This window comes from Buteo buteo, chromosome 10 (assembly GCF_964188355.1).
Source record: "Buteo buteo chromosome 10, bButBut1.hap1.1, whole genome shotgun sequence".
In the NCBI taxonomy this organism is placed as follows: Eukaryota; Metazoa; Chordata; class Aves; order Accipitriformes; family Accipitridae; genus Buteo; species Buteo buteo.
In genome coordinates, this window is record NC_134180.1 from 16025577 (window position 1) to 16051169 (window position 25593).

A 25593-nucleotide genomic window follows, 5' to 3' on the forward strand; every position below is an offset into this window, starting at 1 on the left:
TTACCGAGCCTTTGTTTCGCCCGGCCCGGGACCGCGACGTGCGAGTGACTGGCCCCCACCTCCCCCCCTCCCCGGCCCGGCAGCCCCGCCCTCCGCCTCACAGCGCCTAACCACCGGGCAGGCAGCCCGCCAGCGCCCCTGATCCGCCAGGCAGCGGCTTTGCATCCGGCATAGCTCCGCCCTCCGCCTTAGCCTTGCTCTCACGCCCACCTCCCCGTGGGACGCGGCCCTCTCCGCGCCTGGGCAGCGCCTCCGCGCCGCGCTTTTTTTCTCCTCTACCCCCGCACGAGGGCGGCCCGTGGCAAAACGCCCCACGGAGACAGAGGGGGTCTTGAGGTACAGCTCGCAGGCCCTGAGGCAACGGGAAGCAGACCTGAGCCGGAGCTAGTACCTCAGCAGTGCAGGTCCAGTTCAGGATGGAGGTGAGCGAGCCGCGCAGGCTGGGCGGGAGGCCGCCTCAGGGGAGGGGAGAAGAGAAGGTAAGGGAAGAAGAGAAGGGAAGAGAAGCGCTGCGCTGGCACAGTTCTTTCTCCTCCACCTGGGACACTTATTAATACCGGACCCGGCGCGGCTGGGTCTGCACCACCTGGTAGACAAACAGACTCACCAATCAAAAGCTGCTTTCCTACATCTCCAGCCAATGAGCGAGCGGTGCCTGGTGAAGAGAGGGCTGGTGCCGGGCGCACATCTCGAGCGGGGTTCTCCTCAGCCGTGTTGCCTCCCGCCCAACGGCCGCACTCAGGCGCCTTCTTTCCCGCCCGCAGGGGTTGCTGTCACCCGCTGGGCCCTCCTTCCCTCAGACGAGGAGTAGTATATGCCTGGCGGCGGCGTCTGCTGAGGAGAACTGAGGGGGAGCAAGATCTCGGGGAAGCCGCTTGCGAACAGAAGGGGAGGACGCGCACCCCTATCGCAATAGAGTTTCTTAACGCGCTGGTTCGAGCTATGGGCTCTCGCTGTTACTGAGAAGTCATCTAGCAGTGAAGAGTTTCACTGCTGTCGTGAAGCTACACAAAATTACTTGTAGCTTGAGGTTTTAGAAAAGTGAAAGATTGACTTTCTGGTGGTTCATTTACAAAAGCTGAATTAGCTTGTAGTCTGCAATTAACTTACTGCCAAAGAAATAGAAGCATTAAAAGTGTTAGAAATGCCTTTCTTCTACCACCCTCCCCTTTAGAAAGAATTAGTAAGTGCCAAACAGAGCAGATGGTCCATCTCTTTTTTACAACTAAACAAGGAAAAGGTTGCAAAGCAGAGGTACCTTGAGGAGAAAAGGATGCTATTCTCCCCCAAAACAAAAAAACCCACCCTCAAAACATCTTAAAAAATTAATACAAAGCAATATGAAGCCCTGAGGTCCATATTATTATCACCATGTTTTCCTAACACTATAAATAACCTACTATAACTACCAGTTCATATAAAATTCTAGTGTGTCTGCAGATGAGGCTAAACATGACTGTGAAACACTTTTGACTTCAGTTTTTAACCTAGTGTCATAAACACTGGATAATCTCTAAAGCCATACAAATGCAGAAGTAGTACAGAAAACACTTCTTTTGTGCAATTGTTTTGTAGTAGCTTACTTATTTTTGGTATTTCTTATAATTTGTACCCATGTTCTTAACATTGCTCTTTTTTCCTTTTTCTCATAGCTCCAGAACCAATATTCCTGAATACAACTCTCTTTGGGCCTGGTCCTGTAAACTGAGGTAACAAACCTTATTTTCAGTAGCAAGTACTATTCCATAGAAGATGCTTGCAAGACTGAGACCATAGTCTTCTGTAACAGCAAGCTAAATAAAGGTTGTTGGACAGTATTTGCTTTTCATGGAAATCAATGTGTTTATCTTTTCCTGTATTGTTCTACAGGACTTTCACTTGTATTTAACCCTTAATTAAATAAAATATTCCATTTTTTAATTTAAAAGCAAGGGGTAGAATGTCCTGTGTAAGAAAAGCGGTATCAGTGTATTTTTTCCAGAACCATAGTTTTTTAACACCATTTTTTACTCAAACTTTCACTACAGTTCAATGTAACATACATTTCTAAGTCTCTGCTGCACTCTACTTGAAGGGACTTTGTATGAGCATACTCAAATTAGCTTTAACAAAGCTATCTTGAGCAACCAAGCAAAGATAGAGCCGCGTAACAGGCTAGCTATCCAGTATCTAGAACCCCCAGGTACATAGTTTGCGTTAAAGCCTATTATTTGTAAATCCATCTAGCTAGGCTTGTCAATATAGGAGGCAAACAAGACTAGAAACTGAAACTCCACTGTCAAATGTTGTTTGTATACTGCTTATATACCTTTTGCAAAATTACAAATACTGTTTTGGTTGCATGCAAGTTCTCACTTGTGGCAATTAGCTAGAGCCTTTGTAAGAATAGAAAACACTTAAAATAACCTTTCTTTTTCCCTGTAAAAATATGTACAAAATAACCTCCACATTTTTTCAGTGCCAGTATTGTCTCATAGCTATTAGTACGATTATCTAATGAATTTCACCTTGTAAAATGCTAGCTTTAAGAATGTTTTTACCTTATACAGTTTTGTTTTTGTAATCAATTCCAATTACTATTTTTAACATTTGATGATATCAAGGCCACAGTGACATCTTGTGGCATTTCTTTAACTGTAAAGAGCAATTTTCTTATAGTCTTGCTGCATTTTAAGACTATATCCTGATTTTTTAAATATCTTTTAGATACCACTTTTAAAGTTCTGTGTTGCATAAACATTAATTTCTACAGAACATTCAGAGGTGGTGATGAATCTGTTTAGACTCCAAAATATTTCCAAATGACATCCAGATAATCTCTTCGAAGAAATCATCACATGCCTATTATTTTCTTAAAAATATAAATTCTCAGTAATATATTCCATTAAAGGATCTTAAGGCATTGTTATAGCCATCAAGGGATAAAAAGTTACCGCCTTTAAAAAATAAACAAACCAACCCCTTTTGGATCCTATGCACAATGAATTATGGCTAGAGCTCAAGTCTTACCTTTGAATTTTCTTTGCTATCTAAGGCTAACTGCTTAAGGCTGTGTTTTTTAATGGCTTTTTTTTCCTCATGAGTGGGCCCTACCTAAATTCAGTGAATATATGTGCCAACAAATACACTTTTTTTAAAAAATGAAATCTTGGTGCTGCTCACCTGTATGCAAACTGTGAGCTTACTTTAGATATCTAACTGAAAAACTTAGTCAATAATCTGAAAATAAACACATTGCAAATCTGTTTTATGTATTTTATTTGACAATAGTACAAATTAAATTTACCAGTATAATAAAAGCCTGTTCTATTAATTCTTTCACTTATACAGAAGAACAAAAAAAACCCCAAAACCAAAACTCCTTCCCCCATACAAAGAAACCAATACTAAGATTTGGCTAAATTGACAGTTCATTTCACATTTTAAAAGTAAGGTAAACAACATCTTGAGTTTTAAGAATTCTAGTTGATACTGCACAGAACAGAAACTACAGAAGACCAGTACTAAATGAAATGCAGTAAATGACCACTAGGAAAGTTGCATTTCTGGAAAGAGCATAGACCTGTTTGTATAGTACATATCGCTACAGCACAATAATTAAGATCTACTTTTCACTATTACAACAAAATTAAGCAGACTTTGCATTGCCATGTTAAGATCGCTCTTTAAATCTTACAAAAGTACTAGGAAGACTTCACTGAACAGAAAACAAATCTTTAACGCTGATAGTACAAGGCAAAAGAATCCTCCGTTCCCCCAAAGAAACCCAAAGACTCACACCCAGATTCAGCCCTGCTGTAAAGAACTTGTCACATTTTTCAACCCCTCTTTGTTCAGCTTACTACCAAAAAAAAAAGATAAAATTATACACCATTTGTGCAGATGCTATTTGTGTACTAGGCATTAGCTGTTATTGATTGCCCATAGACACCTCTGAACTAAGAATCAATTAAAAGCTGATGCAGATGAAACTAAATCTACTTTGGATGCCAGATTTGATTCCTCTCTTGTGATCCAGGAAAATCGCTGTCTTTTGTTCTTTCCTCCATACCACAAAAAAGTTATGTAACTGCAACAGAAAAGGTTTGTCCTGTCTATGTTAACACATTTCCAGAACTATGGAGTCCCAATCTAACAAAAGCTATTAATAATAGCTCTGTTTCTTGCTATAGGTGAAGCCAGGGAATTCAGAGACTGATAATAGTCCAGCCCTATCAAATACCACTGTACCTTAAAATGCTTTACCCATTCATTGCACATTTTAATTCTGTTGTCATAGCCACCAAAAACAGATGAAAGGAAGCAAAAAGTAAACACTCATTTGAAAGAGTAGTTAAAAAACCAGTAGACCTGTAATATTACAAAATGTACATTCTGTAATAAATGTAGAACAGCTTGCTCTTAATAGGAATTGTAAATAAGACATTTTTTAAAAGTGAGGATTTTCTTGGGCACATTTTTGTAACAATGTACGTGCAAAATAACAAAATAAAATTAAGTACTAAAGAAAGTATTAGTAAGTAACATCCCATCCACTTCTTCTGGCTGCTTATGTAAGTTTTGTATTTCATGTATTCATGTTTCTTACATTTCCAAGTACTAGGTTTTACCTTTTAGCTGCTTGCAGTGTTTCAGCAACTCTAGGCGAATAAATAATAGGATAAAAGCCACATCAGAGATCATTTTCCACTATTTCAGCAGTAGTAGATATTGGAGGCAATGGTTTTAGAACTATCTGCAACTAAGGTGAGGTACTCTCTTTCTGGCTTGCTTTCACAGCAGCTTCAGGAACATCTCAGAATACAGAATAGCTTATATACATACTTCAAAGAGGTTTTATACAGGAGTCTAGAAGCCTGGCCAAGATTTTACTATACTCCTTCTATAGTTTCACTGGGGACTGGGTAGGAGGAGGTGAGGAGAGGAGATGGAAGGCAAGGAAGCATCTCAACATACACCTATCAAAAATATGCCTAGACCTCATTTGACTAGATACATATATTTAAAAAAAAAAACAACAAAAAACCAAAACCAAACACCAACCCCCCAAAACCCCAAACAAAACAAACAAACAACAGAAGCACTAAAGGGTAGGAGTGCATTTTTGTCTGCATGTTTCTGAAGAACTGGCCTAATTAATTGTAATAGCTTTTCAGGTTTTAAGGAAAGAAGATGATTTTATTACAGCTAAATATTAGTATATATTCTTTAAGTTTTCTCAGAACTTACCTTGGAGAATTAGTAAGAAAGGAAAAAAAATACAAAAAGCCATATGGAAAAAATTCAGAGGCTATAAATAAGGACAACCAAGATTCAGTAATTACACCTTCTTCTCTCCTTGAACTCAGTATAATTCACTGAGTATTGTTTAACATCTAACCCCTTCAATTCATTGGCTTACATTTTATTTTTGTGATTGGCATAATTAGGAAAACCAAACTGAGAAATCATGATATTAGAATATTTTAAAGGCATGCCATCATAAATATTAACCAGTTTATTTACACAGTAAGATCTCTGTAACAAATGCTCTGCTCGGTGCCACATTCCAGAATAGCCACTGTTAGTGTCTTTTTCTAAATTTCTTATATCAACAGGCTTCACAAACACTCCTGAAGGCTTACCAGTATGCTTGGCTACGAGAAAATTCATGGCAATATCATCACAATTTTGAGTTTCATCTATTAAGGCATAAACAGCTTCTGGCTGTCTTTGAAAGTCTTCTAAATATCCACTATGAAAAAATGCTGCACCAATAAGAACCATAGAATACTGATCTCCATTTCCAAACCCAGGATTCTGCAATTCGAAGCTGCCATAACTGTATACACCTGAAGGAGTAGAAATGTGCTTTCTAGGAACAAATCCCACTATATGCTCTGGAAATTGCTGAAAGAAAAAAGAAATTTAAAGCATCAAAATTAAGTCCACACTGTGAAATATGTGCTAAGTATTTTCATAAGAGAGATTTTTTTTTAAATGAGAGGAGCACAAGATTATTGCCAGGAAAGAATGAAAATTGCTGGCATATGGTCCTTTGATCTGCATAAATGTTGCAATTAAATACAGTTTTGCAAAACTGACACAATATGCCTCATTCCATATCATGTAGTGCCAAGAAATATCTATCCACAATTTCCAGCTGTGTATTTGGCACTCAAAGTAAGTTTACAGACAATTTCTCTCAGAGATAAAACCCACACAATCTTGTTTTGCAGCCTACTAAAATAAATTCAGCAGTCAGCAACTTCAGTGTTCTTGTACAAGAAGAGTTAAAAATTTGAAAGTTACAGATCACAGGTGTAGCTATTATTGAATATTTTTGTGTCCTGGTTTCAGCTGGGATAGAGTTAACTGTCTTCCTAGTAGCTGGTACAGTGCTATGTTTTGAGTTCAGTATGAGAAGAATGTTGATAACACTGATGTTTTCAGTTGTTGCTCAGTAGTGTTTAGACTATAGTCAAGGATTTTTCAGCTTCTCATGCCCAGCCAGGGCACAAGAAGTTGGCACAGGACACAGCCAGGACACCTGACCCAAACTGGCCAACGGTGTATTCCATACCATGGGATGTCACATCTAGTTTAGGAACTGGGAAGTGGGGGCGGGGAATCACCGCTCGGGGACTGGCTGGGTGTCGATCTGCGGGTGGTGAGCAATTGCCCTGCGCATCATTTGTACATTCCAATCCTTTTATTACTACTGTTGTCATTTTATTAGTGTTATCATTATCATTATTAGTTTCTTCTTTTCTGTTCTATTAAACCGTTCTTATCTCAACCCAGGAGTTTTACTTCTTTTCCCGATTTTCTCCCCCATCCCACTGGATGGGGGGGGAGTGAGTGAGCGGCTGCATGGTGCTTAGTTCCTAGCTGGGGTTAAACCATGACATTTTGCAATTTCTACTACTCAATGCTTCAATCCTTATAAAATCTAACTTTATAGCTAGAAAGTCAATGGTAAAACATTATGATATAGTGTTACTCTAATTAAAACCATTAATCTCAATTGTAACTCACAAATACTGCCTGTCAAGGTGCAAAACATTACCTGCCAAACAGAAAAGGCAAAAGCAAGGTCATGAGCACTGACTAGTGTATCATCATCCATCATTAAAACAGCTGAAGGGAGAAAAAAAAAAAAAAGAAAAATTTTTAACTTATCAAAAGATTAAACACATGAGCACAGTATGTAGCGCAGTATTTGACAAGTTAGCTGTGAAACTTCTATAACTATTAAGCTGAATTGCAGAACTGAATTGTAACTCCTTAAAAGTAGATTGAGAAAACATATTTAGATTTCAAAGCTAAAGCAAGGTTGCAGCTTTGTAGTAACTATAAGCAAACCTAAGTTTTAGATTATTTGCCAGGCTCTAGCAAAGCTCAGCAACCTTAGATCATCTGTAGTACAGCTGGACAGATGTGTGTTGAAAAACTTGGGAGTGTTTGGCAAAGCAACTTAAAATTCTACTAATCTTGTGTAAAAATACAACTAAAGAGTTAGATACCATTCTTTAGTGTATGAGATATATACGGGATTCTTAGTATAAAATTTTACCAATCTCCTCACCACTTGCAAGTTCTAAGTAAGCAAGCTTAATAAATCGCACAGGCAACATTCAATATGATTAACTACAGAAGGAAGAATCAATGCCTTAAATTTTAGGCAAAAGACTATCAGAAAGTGGAAAAGGAAAGATATTCTTAGATCAGAATTCCAGATGCATTAAAACTCTTTAAGTTTACAGTCAGAATAAATCCTATTACAGTAAATAAAACACTTGGCAAGTCGAAGTTTCTAGTGTCTTCCTAGAAGTCATGGGTTTTGAGTAGCAAGGCATGTTAGGAAGGGGGCAATAAATAGAATTACCTTTACTAATCATGAGTAAGGTCAGGTCTGTAATGCAACATATGGGGTTTTTTTCCACTTGAAACAAACAGGACTTATTGTTGTGCTTCTCCTGAAAGAGCTTAGGAAGAATATTTAGATGAATAGCCAAAAGACTGGGGAAAATACTCTTAAAAAGGATGCATAATTTGAGATAGACAGCCAGACAGCTAAGGAGGGAAGTTTCTCTGAAGAGCAGAACATGCTTGAGAACTTAGTCTTAAAATGAATGGATTAAATCAAGTCTTTACCAGATGACTTAAGTCCAGATTAATGCAGAGACTCAACAAATACATGCACTATGAATTTCAGTTTACACTGTAAAGGGAGGAGAGGCTGAACTATGTATGTTTGCCTGACAAAGGAAATGGAGAACAGACACAGTTGCAAAAGCCCATGAAATGCATTTGACATCCCTCTTTTTTTCCTTACTCTTCACTGACAGCCTGGTAGTGGTGGTGTGCATCTGGTATCATAACAGGTTTTCCCTTCTATATTACCCACATTCTATTAAGTGGCCCAACAGATCCATGGATTTATTACACAGTATAACTCAAACTATCTCTCTTTTAGCATTCAGATTTTAAGTGTGAAAATAATCTTGGTAGTAGCAATATGAATGGCTGATTACCTTTTGTTTCCAGCTCAGGGAAATTCTGGAGTCTGTTCCTCATGCGATTTACAGTTTGAACTTTAAAGACAACAGGGACAGGATGAGGCCCCAAGGAATTCCACATTTCCTCTGGTATCTTCTCACCAATGTTGTTCCACACAACAATTACTTTATGAAGGTGGGGGATGGCTTGATAATGATTTAAAAGCTTTAGCAGTAAGTCAGTTCTATTATATGTCTGCATAATAAGAGTAAATGAATCCAAGGCAGACTGACTCTGGCTTTTTGGTTCCCTTCTCAAATTGGGCATTTTGTCATCTTTGATATTGGGAAGCAAAGCTGTTAAAGCACCTGCCACAAGAAGCAAGACAATGATCACCACAGAAGTGAAGTGTAGTAGGCGGATTCCCATAACTCTTCCTGGAAGCTTACAGAAGTGAAAATACCTTTAAAACAAGTAACAGGAAAGGAAAAGTCATTAATCACATGTATAGTTATCTCCCTTACTTGAGCAAAACTCCCACAATATTAAGTAGATTTTTGTTTAAGTAAATAAATAAGGAGCATTTTAGGACTTGAGCCAATTACTTTCAACTATCAAGACAGATACTTCTGGTACTCAGTTTCTATGTTTACTTGCTTTTCACTTTTTTTGATTAACTTTGGATTTCATCGTTTTGTGAAAATGAATCTAGAGTAATTCTTTAACTCTAGATTGTTCATCATCTCTTATTTTCTCAGTGCTGCATTTTCGATTAAACATCTACATACCTCACCAAACCCATCCAGCTAATTTGTAAAATCAGAATTAGATTGTAAAATTAAATTAGAAAGCTAATTTGTACAGAGACTCAGTATTTTCAGCATTGCAGGAGCTCTGCCTTAGCTGGGAAACAAAAGGGAGAGAAGGTGCCTTCTCAAGAGCTCTGGCAGAAAAGGAGGAAGTAAGATGCTCTTTCTTTTTCCATTGCTGAGGCACTGTACACAGAAGGAGTGATCTTTACCACTGATTTGCTGGACATTTTGTCAATAGTTTTTATATCTGCTCGATAACGGTTATTAATGTGGAAAATATGATTCTGATCATACTAAATGAGGCTACAACACAGGTGGAGCAAAAGAAACATGCCAAATGGAATAATATGGGAATGCAACAACATCAGTAACAGCTTGTCTGCTAAACCTAGAACTCAGCAGAAACTGGAAACATCAGATGCTAGGTGCTATATATCAGCTAACTGGGGGAGCAGCCTTAGTATAAAGCAAGGGTTTCTTGATCCTCCTGATTTTGGAACTAAACAGGAGCTCTTAAAAACCAGCTCCTACAAAGGTAGCCCTGACATTCATGCTGCTTAAGTAGCACTCCCAATTCTCCAGACATTTATAAATTGTCAACTCAGCAGGATCCAGCAGCCACTGCATTCCACAGTTTGCCCCTCAAATGTGTCATCCACATCTCTTCTTCCTCCTTTACTTGCAAGATTAGTATTAATTGAATACAAGATGAATATTCTAAGTCTAACTACTAAACAGTTACTCACGTATACATATTACTCATGTTACTCCATTAATAATTTCTAAGCTTTCAGCAGGGAATTCGGATCAAATTAGGTGATCCAGGACAGCCCCATCAATTACAATTTTTGAGAGAGTATCTCCGTGTTTTTTTCACAGAAGTTTTGATCATTTTTTTCCAAAGTGCATATACCATGCTTGAAAATATGAATGTAAATTATTTTAGTCTAAAAAAACCTCTCAACTTACCTCATTGTTGCCAAGTAGGATTGTTTTTGCCCCCCTTGTTTTTACAGGACAGTCGTTGGTGATCTTTGAATCTGTTGGAAAGTAAAGGGACTGTAGAACTGAAGATCAACAGTTACCCCACATGCTACCCAGCATTCTTTTACAAGTAAACTTTCCTCTCAATTAGTGATTAATGTATGCATTCTTGGCAATCATCCAATCCCTCTTCCTATCGCTCAGTTGAGTAATTGTCTCTGCCTTTCAATGAACACTCCAGAAAGAAGTTATTACACCAGTTGGTTAGAAAGAAAAGCACAGCATATTCCCCTGCTTGTAAAATTGTCACTTTTTGCCAATGCAGTGTCTGTGTGTTCCATCCTTAGGGTCAACTACAGAGATACACGTAGGTCTCCAGAACCTCACAGTCTGTTGCTTTGTTCACCAGGCACCACTAAAATACATATTTGGCTACCACAGTCAGGTAAGTAGTCCCAATAAAATTATTTTCTTTTCTGGCTCATCCCCCTCACACTCTCCTTCCACTAAGCTTACCAGTTGTGTTAGAGGTTTAAGACACAGCATTTTGTTCTTCCATCTGGTTGGGCAGCTTGGCAGAAGGGAAAGCAAATATGAGTGTAAGCACAAACAGAAAGGATGAAAAAGATGCAGGACAGCAACTTAAGAAACCTGTGTCTGTTAAGGCTCCTAGGTTGTTAGAGGAATTATTGTTCTTTAAAACTAGTTAAACAAAGAAAGGGAGTTTTTATTTTGGATTTAGGAATGGTACTACGAAAGCTTAGAAAACGGTAATTTGTTGAACTCGTTGAATACTTGAACCTATGTTAAATTTCTTAAGACTGGTTTGTTTAGGTTGTATAAACTTGCTGCTTAAAAATTTGCATGTATACCAATCTGAATATGCCCACACATGCAGGTCTTCCCAAATTTGAGTTCCAGTTTTACCACGGACTTATTTTGTGAGGCTGGAGAGGTCACTGAAACTACTTCCAGAAGATCATCACTTGTTCTGGTTGCTTCATTTTATAGGTGTAAACAATCATGCCTGACTTCTAAAAATGATGGGCAGCAGTGGCTACTCAGCATTTCTGAGGTCCACCATATCTTGGTCACTCGTGCTTTTAAAAAAGGTGAACCTGAGATTCTCTTTCCCCAGTTACAACCTAGATGCAACAATACTTACCAATACTACTGTAATGACTAATTAGTTAAAATTTAAAAGCATACTTAAGATGAAAATATAAATGTTGTTTACTGTGGTTATGAGGCTTCCTGGCTTTCCATACATTCTTGCGTTTACTCACTTGCATACAATTGGCTGTAATGATAAGCAAGGATGATATTATAACATACACTTTTTTTAAAATAAATGCCAATATAAAATCTTTAAAATTAGCATCCTGGCACTTTCCAGTAAGAAAGTGCCCATCAGTTTTGCCAATTAAGTCACGAGACTGCAACGCAAGATTAACCTCTTCAAAGAATTCTTACAATACCCCCTGCAGAGAATACCTCTTCAAAATAAAACTGAAGAAAATAAAAACCCTGTGTCAAAATACAGTACTTTAATCCTCATTCCAAGAGAATGACTTCTTGAAGGGGTTCCCCTCTCTTCGCGGGCAGCACCTCGTACTAGCATTTCATAATAATTACGTGCAGCCAGGCTGCAGAAGGGAACAGCTTCCCCTCCCGGGCAGAGCACGCCGTCCCCCCGCACAGCGCCCAGCCCGGCCGCCCCTCACGCACGGTTTCACTCACGTTCAGGAGGGCGCCGGTATTGTCGCTTGCTTCCCCAGCGGTGCGGCGCTACCAGCGGCTGTGCTGCGCTCCCGAGGCGGCACCAGCAGCAGCGAGCGCGGCGGCAGGCCGCAGGGCAGAGGAGAGGAGAGGAGAGGAGGTGCCGGCCCGGCACCCCGCGGCGCGGCTCGGCTCAGCCCGCCCGCGCAGGCCGCTCGGGTGACTCAGGGGCGGCCCGGGCTCGACCGCCGCAGCGCTACGGCGGCGGCGCCGCCCAACCCCGCTTCCTGTGAGGCGGCCCTCCGCTTCCTCCCGGCAGGCCCCGGTTTGTAGTTCGGGGTCCTGCCGCGGGCGGGGACTTCGCCGCCGCCACCGCTCCCCCCCGCGCCCGGCTCGGGCAGGTCTGGCCGCCACGCAGCTTCCCAGAACGCGGCGTTACGCCGCAGCCTGCGTCCGGCCGCGGGGGGCCGGGCCGCCGCCCCAGACCCGTACCGAGGGCTGCCGCAGCAGCTGTGCCGGGAGCACCGGGCATCGTAAGCAGAACGCGGGCGAGCAGCTGGCGCGGGACGGATGAGAATTCATATTCTGGCGTTTGGTTTGGTTTGGATTTTTAGGCGGCCGCGGCAGCTCGGGCAGCGCGCGCTCAGCTCCGTGTGACCGGTACCCCGAAGCCCAGGCCGGTACCGGGCCGAGCACCGCCCGCCGCCAACGCCAACCCGGGCCCCGCCCCCTGCGCGCGAGCGGGCCCGTGGCGCCACGCCCTCGTCACCCCTCGTGCTGTGGCGGCGCGCAGGCGCGCAGTGGGAGGCCGGAAGTGTGACTGGCGTGTGGGCAGGCGGCTGGGGGAGCGCTCCCGCCCCGTCTGGCTGCCCTGCCGGCCGGGCGCGCCGCGGCCCCGGCAAGATGCTGCCCCTCTCCATCAAGGACGATGAGTACAAGCCGCCCAAGCTCAACCTGCTCAGGAAGGTGTCGGGCTGGTTCAGGTGAGCGGGCCGGGCCGGGCCGGGCGCAGCGGGGGCCGGGGCTGGGGCCGGGGCCGCGGCCGCGGCCGATCCCCCGCGGGAGGGACTGGGGAAGGCTGATGCCGAGGGCGCCTGGGCCGCCCGGCGAGCCGGTCCGGCCTTCCGCCGCTGCCCTCCGCTGTGCCGGCGGCGGGTGACCCGCTGTGTGCTCCGTGCGCAGGTCCATCCTGGCGGACAAGACCTCCCGTAACCTCTTCTTCTTCCTCTGCCTCAATCTCTCCTTCGCCTTCGTGGAGCTGCTTTACGGCATCTGGAGTAACAGGTACCGGGGCGGGGGGAGCGCGGCGCGGGGCGGCCGGCGGGGCGGGAGCGGCTCCCAGCGCGCAGGAAGCGGCGCCTCCCGCCGCGGCCAGTGCCACGTCTGCCTCTCGGCGAGGCCGGCGCCGGGGCCATGCGGCCGGGCCTGGCCTCCTGGCCCGCCGTCCGGAGGGGGCCGCTCGGCAGAGCGTTGGGGGCTGCTGGGGAGCTTCCCCCGAGCGGGAGCGCTCTCGTGGGTAGCGACCGGCTCTGTCACCCCCTCAGCCGGATCTCAGGGGGGAAGCGCTCCTGCGTGGGGGCGCGACTTGGCGCGTGATGGAGGAACGCTGCTTTGAAACTGGTGTCTTGCTGGCCGTGCTGCTCGGCTCTTTGCTGAGGAGGAAGCCTGGCCTTGGAGTGAGTTACGGGACCCGGGGGTTGTAACCGTTTCGTGACTGCCGGTTGCCACAGAGGTCCTTTGTCTGGGGACGTGGCTTCATTTGTAAGTTGGTAGCTGGGTGGCAAAAACTGGCAACACGCCAGGCATCTATGTCCCTGAGTGAGAAACTGGATTTAACACATCCAGGTATAGCTAAGTGGTACTATATAGCACGTAAATTCACAAAGGTGGAAGGAACAGGTGGGTCTTGACTACATTGCTACTGAAAAATCTGTCGTAAAATATAAGCGGGAATGCAAAATAGCTTCAGTACTGATGTATGGTGTACAGGTAGAGAACAGACAATGGTGGTAGTATATCCATCATACTTTATTCTTGATAGCGAAGTTGTTTGATGGTGGTATTTTTGTCTCTATGTCAGTAGTTCAGTTCAAAGTGGATTGGCATGGGAATGTCATTTGTCATGGTTTAACCCTAGCCCGCAACTAAGCACCACACAGCTGCTCGCTCACTCCCCCCCACCCAGTGGGATGGGGGAGAAAATCGTGAAAAGTAGCAAAACCCGTGGGTTAAGATAAGAACGGTTTAATAGAACAGAAAAGAAGAAACTAATAATGATAATAATAACACTGATAAAATGACAACAGCAATAATAAAAGGATTGGAATGTACAAATGATGCGCAGTGCAATTGCTCACCACCCGCCGACTGACACCCAGCTAGTCCCTGAGCAGCGATTCCCTGCCCCCACCTCCCAGTTCCTATACTAAATGGGACATCCCATGGTATGGAATACCCTGTTGGCCAGTTTGGGTCAGCTGCCCTGGCTCTGTCCTGTGCCACCTTCTTGTGCCCCTCCAGCTTTCTCGCTGGCTGGGCATGAGAAGCTGAAAAATCCTTGACTTTAGACTAAACACTACTTAGCAACAACTGAAAACATCAGTGTTATCAACATTCTTCACATACTGAACTCAAAACATAGCACCGTACCAGCTACTAGGAAGACAGTTAACTTTATCCCAGCTGAAACTAGGACAGTATCCACCCCTTACTCTATACCATTGACGTCATGCTCAGTTCCCATACCTTTAGTTACATCCTGGTCAATCATCGTCACCTTTCCATCCCTTTGAGATATGAACAATGAGATATATATATATATGTATACACACACAGAGATATCATTCCTTTAGTTTATGAGTTATGTTCATAAAATGTTCGTTGAGTTCATTTAGTTCCTGACTCTGGGCTCCATCTGTCATACCAATCTTTCTGGGCAGGAGGGATGGTGCAAAGTCCTCTCAGTCGGTAGAGAAGAATTGGGCTTCAGTGTGGTGTGATGAGCCGGTGACATTCGGCACAGCAGGAGGATGGTGTGCACCGTTGGATTGTTGCATGCTGGAGTCAGTGCTGGTTCCATCACTACTGTGCTTTGCTCAGTTTTATCACAGTTCTTTCTTGCTTGATCTAAGTAATTCTTACTATAGTACTATGGATATAGTACATAACAATTATAGTAATGATAACATACAGTAGCAGGGTTATATAGCAACTAATATCATACAGTTTAATTCTGGCTATTCTCACCCAAAATCACATGCCCTTGAGGCACACGTCGGACTTTCCCATCTTTTCACATCACCCACCAAGTGCTCCCAGGCCCTTGAGCAAAAGCAGTCCCACGAATGAGTTTACCTTTACCTGAGGCAGGAGTAACCCAGACTGTCTTCCCTAACATATTTTTTATGTGCACTACAGGGACTTTATCCCCTTCTACAGTACGTAAAAGTTCTGACTGGGCAGGGCCACCCTGATTGGCAGATCCTCTGGTGTTGACTAACCAGGTAGCTTTTGCTAAATGTGTATCCCAGTGTTTGAAAGTTCCACCCCCCATTGCTCTCAATGTAGTCTTTAACAGTCCATTGTATCGCTCAATTTTCCCAGAGGCTGGTGCATGATAGGGGATATGATACACCCACTCAATGCTATGCTCTTTGGCCCAGGTGTCTATGAGGTTGTTTTGGAAATGAGTCCAGGTGTCTGACTCAATTCTTTCTGGGGTGCCATGTTGCCACAAGACCTGCTTTTCAAGGCCCAGGATAGTGTTCCGGGCAGTGGCATGGGGTACAGAATATGTTTCCAGCCATCCAGTGGTTGCTTCCACCATTGTAAACACATAGCGCTTGCCTTGGCGAGTTTGTGGGAGTGTGATACAGTCAATCTGCCAGGCTTCCCCATATTTATATTTCAGCCATCGCCCTCCATACCACAGGGGCTTTAAACACTTGGCTTGCTTAATTGCAGCACGTGTTTCACATTCACGGGTAACCTGTGCGATAGTGCCCATGGTCAAGTCCACCCCTCGATCACGAGCCCATCTATATATTGCACCTCTTCCCTGATGGCCTGAAGTATCATGGGCCCACCGAGCCATAAATAGCTCACCTTTATGTTGCCAGTCCAGGTCCACCTGAGCCACTTCAATCTTGGCAGCTTGATCCACCTGTTGGTTATTTTGATATTCTCCAGTGGCCCAACTCTTGGGTACATGAGCATCTACATGACGTACTTTTACAACCAGATTCTCAAGCCGGGGTGCAATATCTTGCCACAGTGCGGTAGCCTAGATGGGTTTACCTCTGCGCTGCCAGTTGCTCTGCTTCCATTGCTGTAACCACCCCCACAGAGCATTTGCCACCATCCATGAGTCAGCATAGAGATAAAGCACTGGCCTCTTTTCTCTTTCAGCAATATCTAATGCTAGCTGGATGCCTTTCACCTCTGCAAACTGACTCAATTCACCTTCTCCTTCAGCAGTTTCTGCGACTTGCCGTGTAGGACTCCATAGAGCAGCCTTCCACCTCCGATGCTTTCCCATAATGCAACAGGATCCGTCAGTGAACAGAACATATTGCCTCTCATTTTCTGGCACTTTATTATACAGCGGGGCCTCTTCAGCCCATGCCACCTCCTCCTCTGGCGACATTCCAAAATCTTTGCCTTCTGGCCAGTCCGTGATCACTTCTAAAATTCCTGGGCGACTGGGGTTTCCTATGCGAGCCTGTTGTGTGATCAGTGCAATCCACTTACTCCACGTGGCGTCAGTCGCGTGGTGTGTAGAGGAGACCCTCCCTTTGAACATCCAGCCCAGCACTGGCAGTCGGGGTGCTAAGAGGAGCTGTGTTTCGGTACCAACCACTTCTGAGGCAGCTCGAACTCCTTCATATGCTGCCAATATCTCTTTTTCAGTTGGAGTATAGCAAGCCTTGGATCCTCTGTATCCCCAACTCCAAAACCCCAGGGGTCGACCTCGGGTCTCCCTGGGTGCTTTCTGCCAGAGGCTCCAGGTAGGGCCATTCTCCCCAGCTGCAGCATAGAGCACATTTTTAACGTCTTGTCCTGCCCGGACTGGTCCAAGGGCTACTGCATGAACAATCTCCCATTTAATTTGTTCAAAGGCTTCTTGTTGCTCAGGGCCCCATTTAAAATCATTCTTCTTCCGGGTCACTTGAGAGAGAGGGCTTACAATCAGACTGTAATTTGGAATATGCATTCTCCAAAACCCCATGACACCTAAGAAGGCCTGTGTTTCCTTTTTACTAGTTGGTGGACACATAGCTGCTATTTTGTTGATAACATCTGTGGGGATCTGACGATGTCCATCCTGCCATTTTATTCCTAAAAACTGGATCTCCCATGCAGGTCCCTTGACCTTACTTTCTTTTATGGCAAAACCGGCTTTCAGAAGGATTTGGATTATTTTCATCCCCTTCTCAAAGACTTCTTCTGCCATGTTGCCCTATACAATGATGTCATCAATGTATTGCAGGTGTTCCGGAGCTTCACCTTTTTCCAGTGCAGTCTGGATCAGTCCATGGCAAATGGTGGGGCTGTGTTTCCACCCCTGGGGCAATCGATTCCAAGTGTACTGGACGCCCCTCCAAGTAAAGGCAAATTGTGGACGACACTCTGCTGCCAGAGGGATTGAGAAAAACACATTAGCAATGTCAGTTGTAGCATACCACTTGGCTGCCTTTGGCTCTAGTTTGTATTGAAGTTCTAGCATATCTGGAACGGCAGCACTCAGCGGTGGCGTGACTTCATTCAGGCCATGATAGTCAACTGTTAGTCTCCACTCCCCATTAGAATTTCGCACTGGCCATAGGGACTATTAAAGGGTGAGCAAGTTTTGCTGATCACCCCTTGGCTCTCCAGTTGGTAAATCAACCTATGGATGGGAATCAGAGAGTCTCGGCTGGTGCGATATCACTGCTGGTGCACCGTCATGGTAGCAATTGGCACTTGTTGTTCTTCAACCCTCAGCAACCCCACAATCGAAGGATCTTGAGAGAGACCAGGCAGGGTAGACAACTGTTCAGTGCCCTCCATCTCCAAGGCAACTATACCAAATGCCCATCGATACCCCTTCAGGTCCTTAAAATACCCTCTCCTGAGATAGTCTATGCCAAGGATACACAGAACCTCTGGACGAGTCACAATGGGCTGTTTCTGCCATTCATTCCCAGTTAGGCTTACTTCAGCTTCCAATACAGTTAACTCTTGGGATCCCCCTTTCATACCAGAAATACAAATGGGTTCTGCCCCTTTATAACTTGATGGCATTAGAGTGCACTGTGTGCCGATGTCTACTAGAGCCTTATACTCCTGTGGGTCTGATGTGCCAGGCCATCGAGTCCACACAGTCCAATAGACCCGGTTATCCCTTTCCTCCACCTGGCTGGAGGCAGGGCCCCTCTAATTCTGGCCAGAGTATCCAGTATTCACTTCTAAAATTGGCTCAGAAGTCCCTTCAAGAGGATCAGAAATAAGATCAGCCCTTCTACTCTGTTTGGAAACTGGAGCGGCATTTTTTCCTGGTAGAATCCTCTTTTGTGGTGGTTTTTCCTCGCAGCTCACGTACCCGTGCATTTAGGACCGAGGTGGGTTTTCCATCCCATTTCCTCATGTCCTCTCCATGATCACATAGGTAAAACCACGGAGCACCTCATGGTGTGTACCTTCTATATTCTCTCTCTTGGGCAGAGGAGACCTCACACCTAATAGCTGAGACATTGGTCCTTACAGGTGGGGAATAGGACATATCCTCTTTGAATTGCTGGAAATCCTTGGACAGCTTCTCCACAGCCAAAATGCAGGCTTGTAGGGAGGAGGAGAGATTTTCTTCGTATTGACGGAGTTGGCAAGCCACTTCATCCACTGTCGGTGCCTCTTTGTCTTTCCAGGTCATTATTGCCAGTGAGTTGGCGTAGGACGATGGCGCGCTCCGTACAAACTTCCGCCACATGGGTCGTGTGCATTGGACTTCGTCTGGATCTTTGGGTAACCATGGGTTGTCCAGGTCATAATGAATCGTCTCTAGCACGGCTAATTCCCTCAGATATTGGATATGTCTTTCCATGGTGGTCCACTTGGCTAGATTGACATATAACATCTTCCTTAAAGGGGTGTCTTTCCTTCACACTTGACAGGAGTCACCTCCAGAGGCTGATGGCTTGTGTTCCTTTTCCAATTGCATTGTCAATGCCACCTTCCCTGGCAAGCGATCCCAGCTGCTTGGCTTCCCTACCTTCTAATTCCAAGCTATTAGCCCCATTGTCCCAGCATCAGAGGAGCCAGGTGATAATATGCTCACCTATACGGTGGCCAAAATCTTTTCTCATATCCCGCAGCTCACTCAAGGATAGGGACCGGGTTATTACCTCTGGTTCTGCCTCTTCCTCCCGTTCCCGTGATGACCCTGGTTCACCTTCATCCTTTGCTAAGTGAACTGATTTTTTTGTATATTTCTTTTTCTGTGTGGGGGCAACTGATACTGATGCAGGTTGGTCTGCATGTTCAGTTGCAGTATAGCTCACCGGGTTTTGGATAACCGCAGCGTCTGTTGCCAAGGTTTGGGTAGCAGCAGTGCTCATCACTGGGGCTGGAGGGACCACAGTGCCCATTTCCGAGGTCTGGGTAGCTGCTGTGCTTGTTGCCATGGCTGGAGGGGCTGCAGTGCCTGTTGCTGAGGTTTGGGTAGCCACAGTTCTCATCACTGGGGCTGGAGGGGCCGCAGTGCCCATTGCCAAGGTTTGAGTGACCGCAGTGCTCATTGTTTTGTTGTTAGGTCCAGAGACCTTCTCTTCCCCTTGAGGGTACTGTGTGGTGTTGAACAGGGCTCGATAGGCATGGGCCAGGCCCCAGCACGTTGCAGTGATTTGTATCTCTCTGGAGCTGCCGGGGTGACAGCATACCTTTTCCAAATATTTTACTGGTTCTTCTGGATTCTGCACTTGTTCAGGGGTGAACTTCCAAAACACTGGAGGTGCCCACTTTTCTAGGTACTTGCCCATATGACCCCACACACCCTGCCACTCATAATTATCCAGCCTTGGGGCAGATCTCTGGGTAATCTTCTTAAATAGTTGTTTAACCTTAAACAAGAGCTGTACCACATTGATGAGCATGCTAATTCCTAGCAGTAGGGCTAGGACCATGCAAGTCTCAACATCCCAGGAGTATTCAAATTTTTCAAAATTCTCAAACACCGTTGTAACTGGACTGAAGGAGAAAGGAGAAGGGAAGAAATGTACCCCACTCATAGACTGGTTTTCCAAGGAGGAAGGGTAAATGGTGTAATTATTAATAGTTTCCCACAGATGGCTCCCGCAGTATAAAGGTGACAATGCTGAGTGCAAATACCAGATTAATCCCACAACCGATGACTTTATCATACCATAAACCAGTGTTATACAATACATCAAAGTGAAAACCTTAATCCACCTCCCACGGATGATAAGCAGCAGAAGAGGGACTACATGCAGCAAGCGAGGTGATAGACAGAACTTTAAAAACAGAGCAACAACTCTAAGAACACATAAATCAACATAATGACCAGCAACTATTAGACCAATATAATGAATGCTTATAACAAATTTGTTTTAACAAGCTCTGGTCAGGTTTGTTGTTATCTCAACCCTTCGGGCCCCATGTTGGGCACCAAAATGGACTGTCGTGGTTTAACCCCAGCCAGCAACTAAGCACCACGCAAGTGCTCGCTTAGCCCCCTCCCCCCCCCAGTGGGATGGAGGAGAAAATCGTGAAAAGTAGCAAAACCCATGGGTTAAGATAAGAACGGTTTAATACAATAGAAAAGAAGAAACTAATAATGATAATAATAACACTGATAAAATGACAACAGCAATAATAAAAGGATTGGAATGTACAAATGATGCGCAGTGCAATTGCTCACCACCCACCGACCAACACCCAGCTAGTCCCTGAGTGGTGATTCCCCGCCCCCACTCCCCCCAGTTTCTATACTAGATGTGACATCCCATGGTATGGAATACCCTGTTGGCCAATCTGGGTCAGCTGCCCTGGCTCTGTCCTGTGCCACCTTCTTGTGCCCCTCCAGCTTTCTCGCTGGCTGGGCATGAGAAGCTGAAAAATCCTTGACTTTAGACTAAACACTACTTAGCAACAACTGAAAACATCAGTGTTATCAACATTCTTCACATACTGAACTCAAAACATAGCACCGTACCAGCTACTAGGAAGACAGTTAACTATCCCAGCTGAAACCAGGACATCATTTAAGCCCAACAGTGTGTCCTTCCATGTGGAACTTAAAGTAGTCCTTATCAAAAGCTGTAATATGGACACAGATTACTGGGACTCTTCATCACGAGTTTTAAGTCAATGCTGCAATGCAGATTTGGAAACAGTTCCATCCTAATATTTATCACGTTTCTCTGAATCTCCCAAACTGTACTATAAAATCCTTAACCTTGATTACAGTAGTTGCTAGTGTAGTACTAGTGAGAATACAGTGCTATCTTGGGCATAGACTGTATCATGGCAATGTGCTAGACCAGCTCGGGTGTGCTTGGTTTTGACTTGCATGTTGATTCACTTTGATTCACTTTTCAGTTGTGTGAGGATTATTGTACACGTAGCCAGTCTACTCGAATATGGATGTTTTTTGTAATAGCTCAGAGGATACAACAATTTTTCTCAATGGTTCAGTTATAAAGAGCTTTATGTTCATGTGAGTTTGTTCCAATGTCTTTCTTTTAACTATTTTTTTTTTTATAGCGTGACCAGAAATAAAATCTGTACCAGAAAAGTCCTGTATGTGAGATAATGAAATGGAGAAACTGAAGTGACACTTCCGAGAAACATGTCACTGAAAAATTGGGCTTACTGGAATTGACAGACTCTTATTTATTTTTGTTCATTATAGAGATTAAGAATTCAGATTTGTTGGATAATCATTAGTTGGGCCTCTTGTTTCTATTTCAAGTCACTAGTATCAGGTATCTTTACATTAAGCCTAGATTTTGGGCTAGAACAAAACAGTATCTTAGCAAGTATCTCTTTCGTAGACAGGAGTAGCAGAGAATATGATGAGGAATGCCTTCCGTCAAAGCAGATGGTTCATGCCTTGGAAGAACAAACACACAACAAGCAAACAAGGAGCCCTATAAGGAAAACTATTTCATCAGTTTGAAGAGCACAGCTCCTTTGCTCATCACGTGAGAGATGCAGAAACGGAACGTTTGTGAAGGGCATTTCCTGTATCATCTTGGAGCACTTCTTTATTCCACTGTGGCCTGTCTTGGGTATGGCCAGTGCCTGATGCCACAAGTGTTAGAAGCGTCATCTTGAATTCTGTTCTCTTTTGCATCCTTGATGATGTCAGTGAGTGTAAGATAGTAAGGCTAACAGGCTGATATGATTATTCAGATGATTCTTCCCTTGACTTCCACAGACTAAGGAATTTCTTTTTAATTGCGATTCTGAAAAGTACACTTCTATCCGTTTAAATTTAAGCAGATTGCTGTGAGTTCTTTGGCTGGGATATTCTTATCTCAAAATCAAATCTATGATTTCAGCCCCCCAAATTTTTGTCAGCAAGTTCTAAAAGTCTTCAATTTTAATTATTTTTTTTTTTTTAAATTCTTAATTTCTTACATTCTCCTTAGCTTTTGTTTGCCAAGTAGGTTGTTTCCTGAACTCATGTAGCTGTTTTGTCATTTATATGATCCCTTTAGAAATACTGTGGTATGTTGATGTTCCTGAAGCACGGATAACAAAACTGGATATGGTATTTTGTGAGCTGAGAGCTTGTTTAAAGTTGAAATCTGCTACTTGGGCTGTTCTGTTTTAAAATACTATTATGTGCATACTTGTGTAATTTGATTTCAAATTTGTGTTATTAAATCAACTGTGGAAGCATCCTCATTTAGACATAATCTGTTTGAGTACAGGGTTTCTACTAGATTATACTCTGGATGATGTGTTCCAGTTCTAATGGAAGTTCTTCATATATCCCATGTTGCTAGCGGTTGATTGGATCGCTTGTTTACTTTAGTAACTAATCACTTTGCACTCAGGTTTTTTAAGGTGTCGTTAATTTACAGGTCATGTAAAAAAAAAAAACCCAAACTTGGATGAAATCAGATTGGCCTCTTACTAGGCTTCCTGTCGTTTGTGCAGTTGAATCAGTTATAGCTGTACATACAATACAGAGTATGTTAATGCCATGTGGTGAATTGTGCTGCAGACACAGTCTGTACTGACCCCTGTTGATAAATCCACATGCCTCTGGCTACTTGGAGATGTTAGCTTAGGTCTTGAAAGCAGCACAGCCGTTTTGCTGTTGCACCTATGGTAAGTCTTGTCTCTGTGAGATTTGAAGGTGTGAGCGCAGTGCCATGACAACTTGCTGTATGATTTCTGGTTCTAGACCTACTATGGGATTTTGTTTCAGTAACGGTCCTTACACAGTCTTCTCTTTCCCAGCAGACTCTACAAAAAAACAAAAAAAAAACCAACAAAAAAAAACCAAAACAAAAACCCCAACTCAGAAACCACTAGCTATCTCTGTTTAGCCATGCTTATTCCTTCTATTTCATAATCATTACAAATTTAGGGTTAACTGTCACCCTAAATACCTTCTGTCTGAATGTTTGGTGTGTTGTGTGGTTTTTTTCCCCACCAGATCTTCCTTAATGCTCAGAACCAAACCTAAAATGAGCTGTTTCCCTGGGGATGTCACCTGGTTTTGGGGAGGGGGAAGCTGTCGCCTATACCCTTCAAGAATTTGATAGGGAATTCTGTTGTGCTGCTTCATAGGCATACAGCTAAAACCTTTGGTCTTCCTTTAAAGTTTGTTCAGAATGACTTCATCTGTTTCCTGCTTTGGTGGCTAGAGCACCTAAGGACAATTTATCATACCATCACCCTCTGCCTTAAATGTGTTGTAGTTGTATGTATATATACCTCTGTATGCGTCCATAAAGTATATATGTAAATCTATAGAGAGCGCAAGACTTTTGTTCTCTGTCCTCCAGACCCACTCCTTCCACAGTTGAGTGTTTCATCTGAAACGCTTCAGATTAATCTTGAAATTTATTTCAGTCAGGTTGAAATTGTTTGGTTTCTTAATGTGAAGTAGTTCAAACTTTGGTTAATGAAACTTTGTATTTGACTTAAGTGTGAAAAGGTGGCTATCCTCTAGAACTTGTTAATACCAGTAGCTGCTTTTTGTTCTTCAGTTTCTAAGAACTGAGCTGTGTACTTAATTGTTCTTAGACAACCAAAGCATTGGGGAAATGGAACTTTTAGGACACTTGTAATAACAAATGCTCATCATTACCTCAGTATCAAATGTCTCTTCAAATATGAAGCAATTTTTGTGTTTTGATGCACACACTTCCTTGCAGCCTTACAGAACCTGTTTATGATTAGTAGTTTACTAAAACTTGGCAACTGTTGTGCATGGTGTTAAATCCAGTTTACATACAGCCTACAAACTGATACAAGTTCTCCTGACCAGGTAACTTGTGAACTAAGTTAAGTTGCTTTGAACTTTGTAGGGTAAAACATCATGCTAAACTTTTCCTCTGTGTGTTAGTCAAGCCTGTAGTTGTGCATTGGTCATTGAAATAAACCATTTAAGAAGTGGTCTTTCAGCCTTTGCTTCCTTCAGCTTCTAGATCAGAGAGGAGTGTGTCTGCTAGTCAATACCTTGCAGCTGATAAGGCAAAGATTTGAGGAGTGAGGATTTCTCCTCTGTGCTAGCAAAACCACGCCTGAAGCTTAGACACCCAGTGTATTCTGCTATTGTGTAAAAGATTAAATGCAAATGCTGGTTTTTTTCATACTGAACATGTAGCATGTGGAACATAACTTTTTTTTTTTCTGTTCTTTTCCAGTTTAGGTCTAATATCAGATTCTTTTCATATGTTTTTTGACTGTACTGCTTTATTGGCTGGATTAGCAGCTTCGGTTATTTCAAAATGGAGGTCAAATGATGCTTTCTCATATGGGTAAGAAACTTCAGGCCGTTACCTTAATGTATTTTAGTAAATATCTAGGTAGTCATTTTTCACTGTATGAACAAAACCTCTTTTTGCAGAACATGGAAAAGCTATGTTGAAAGTGTGGGTTTTTAAGGTGAGTTATGTAAACCTTTAAGTTAACATCCCCTTAGAAATAGTAAAAATGTGAAGGCATTGCTTTTGGGGGGCAGATTTATCACTTCCAAGATCGCTGTGATCATACTAGTGGAAACAAGTTGCACAGCAGGAAGTTGCCCTGCACTGTCATGTGCTAATGGCACCAGTGAAGTTAGAGCAGCCACATCATGGGGCATCATGAGTTTGTCCTCACAGTGCAGTGAGGTTCATTACAGGGAATTTCAATCTGCTGATGCCCCATGTCTTCTTTGGAACAGAAAGTTAGAACTGAAAGGAGTTCAGTCTCAGTGATGCTGCACTTGAGATTATAAGCTATGCTTCTCAGAACCAGCAGGATTGAACAGCTGTGACTACCATTAACACCGATCCTCAAGGCTGAGGTATATTGTCCCATACCAACCTTCATGGATAGAGCTGCTGCAGCTGGTTCTGTTTCAAGGGCACTTGGTTCC

At 43.4% G+C, this 25593-nt stretch overlaps 2 protein-coding genes across 9 annotated transcripts in view; one reads left to right on the forward strand and one right to left on the reverse strand.

The window, feature by feature from the left end:
• Positions 1–3243: 3243 nt before the first annotated feature.
• Positions 3244–12242, reverse strand: EXTL2 (exostosin like glycosyltransferase 2). Of its 4 annotated transcripts, none has more exons than XM_075038786.1 (5): positions 12018–12242; positions 10263–10333; positions 8517–8944; positions 7049–7119; positions 3244–5889 (listed from the first exon to the last, which is right to left on the reverse strand). In XM_075038786.1, exons 2-5 carry the CDS (start codon positions 10265–10267, stop codon positions 5398–5400), a joined length of 996 nt encoding a protein of 331 aa, XP_074894887.1. In that variant the 5' UTR covers positions 10268–10333; positions 12018–12242; the 3' UTR covers positions 3244–5397. The 4 variants fall into 4 exon arrangements, 1 of the variants encoding a protein (XP_074894887.1); XR_012652019.1 differs by lacking the exon at positions 12018–12242 and adding an exon at positions 7868–7958 and having other exon boundaries at positions 5732–5889; positions 10263–12011; XR_012652018.1 differs by lacking the exon at positions 12018–12242 and adding an exon at positions 7868–7967 and having other exon boundaries at positions 5732–5889; positions 10263–12011.
• Positions 12243–12795: 553 nt separating this feature from the next.
• Positions 12796–25593, forward strand: part of SLC30A7 (solute carrier family 30 member 7) — a 42169-nt gene continuing 29371 nt past the window's right edge. The window contains exons 1-4 of one of the 5 annotated variants that reach the window (XM_075038781.1): positions 12796–12979; positions 13179–13280; positions 18899–19014; positions 24883–24991. In XM_075038781.1, the coding sequence (XP_074894882.1) occupies positions 12900–12979; positions 13179–13280; positions 18899–19014; positions 24883–24991 (407 nt within the window). In that variant the 5' untranslated portion in view covers positions 12796–12899. Of the gene's footprint in view, positions 12980–13178; positions 13281–18898; positions 19015–20198; positions 22280–24877; positions 24992–25593 lie in introns of those variants that run through there. The other 4 variants (XM_075038782.1, XM_075038783.1, XM_075038785.1 and 1 more) reach the window with 4 other exon arrangements.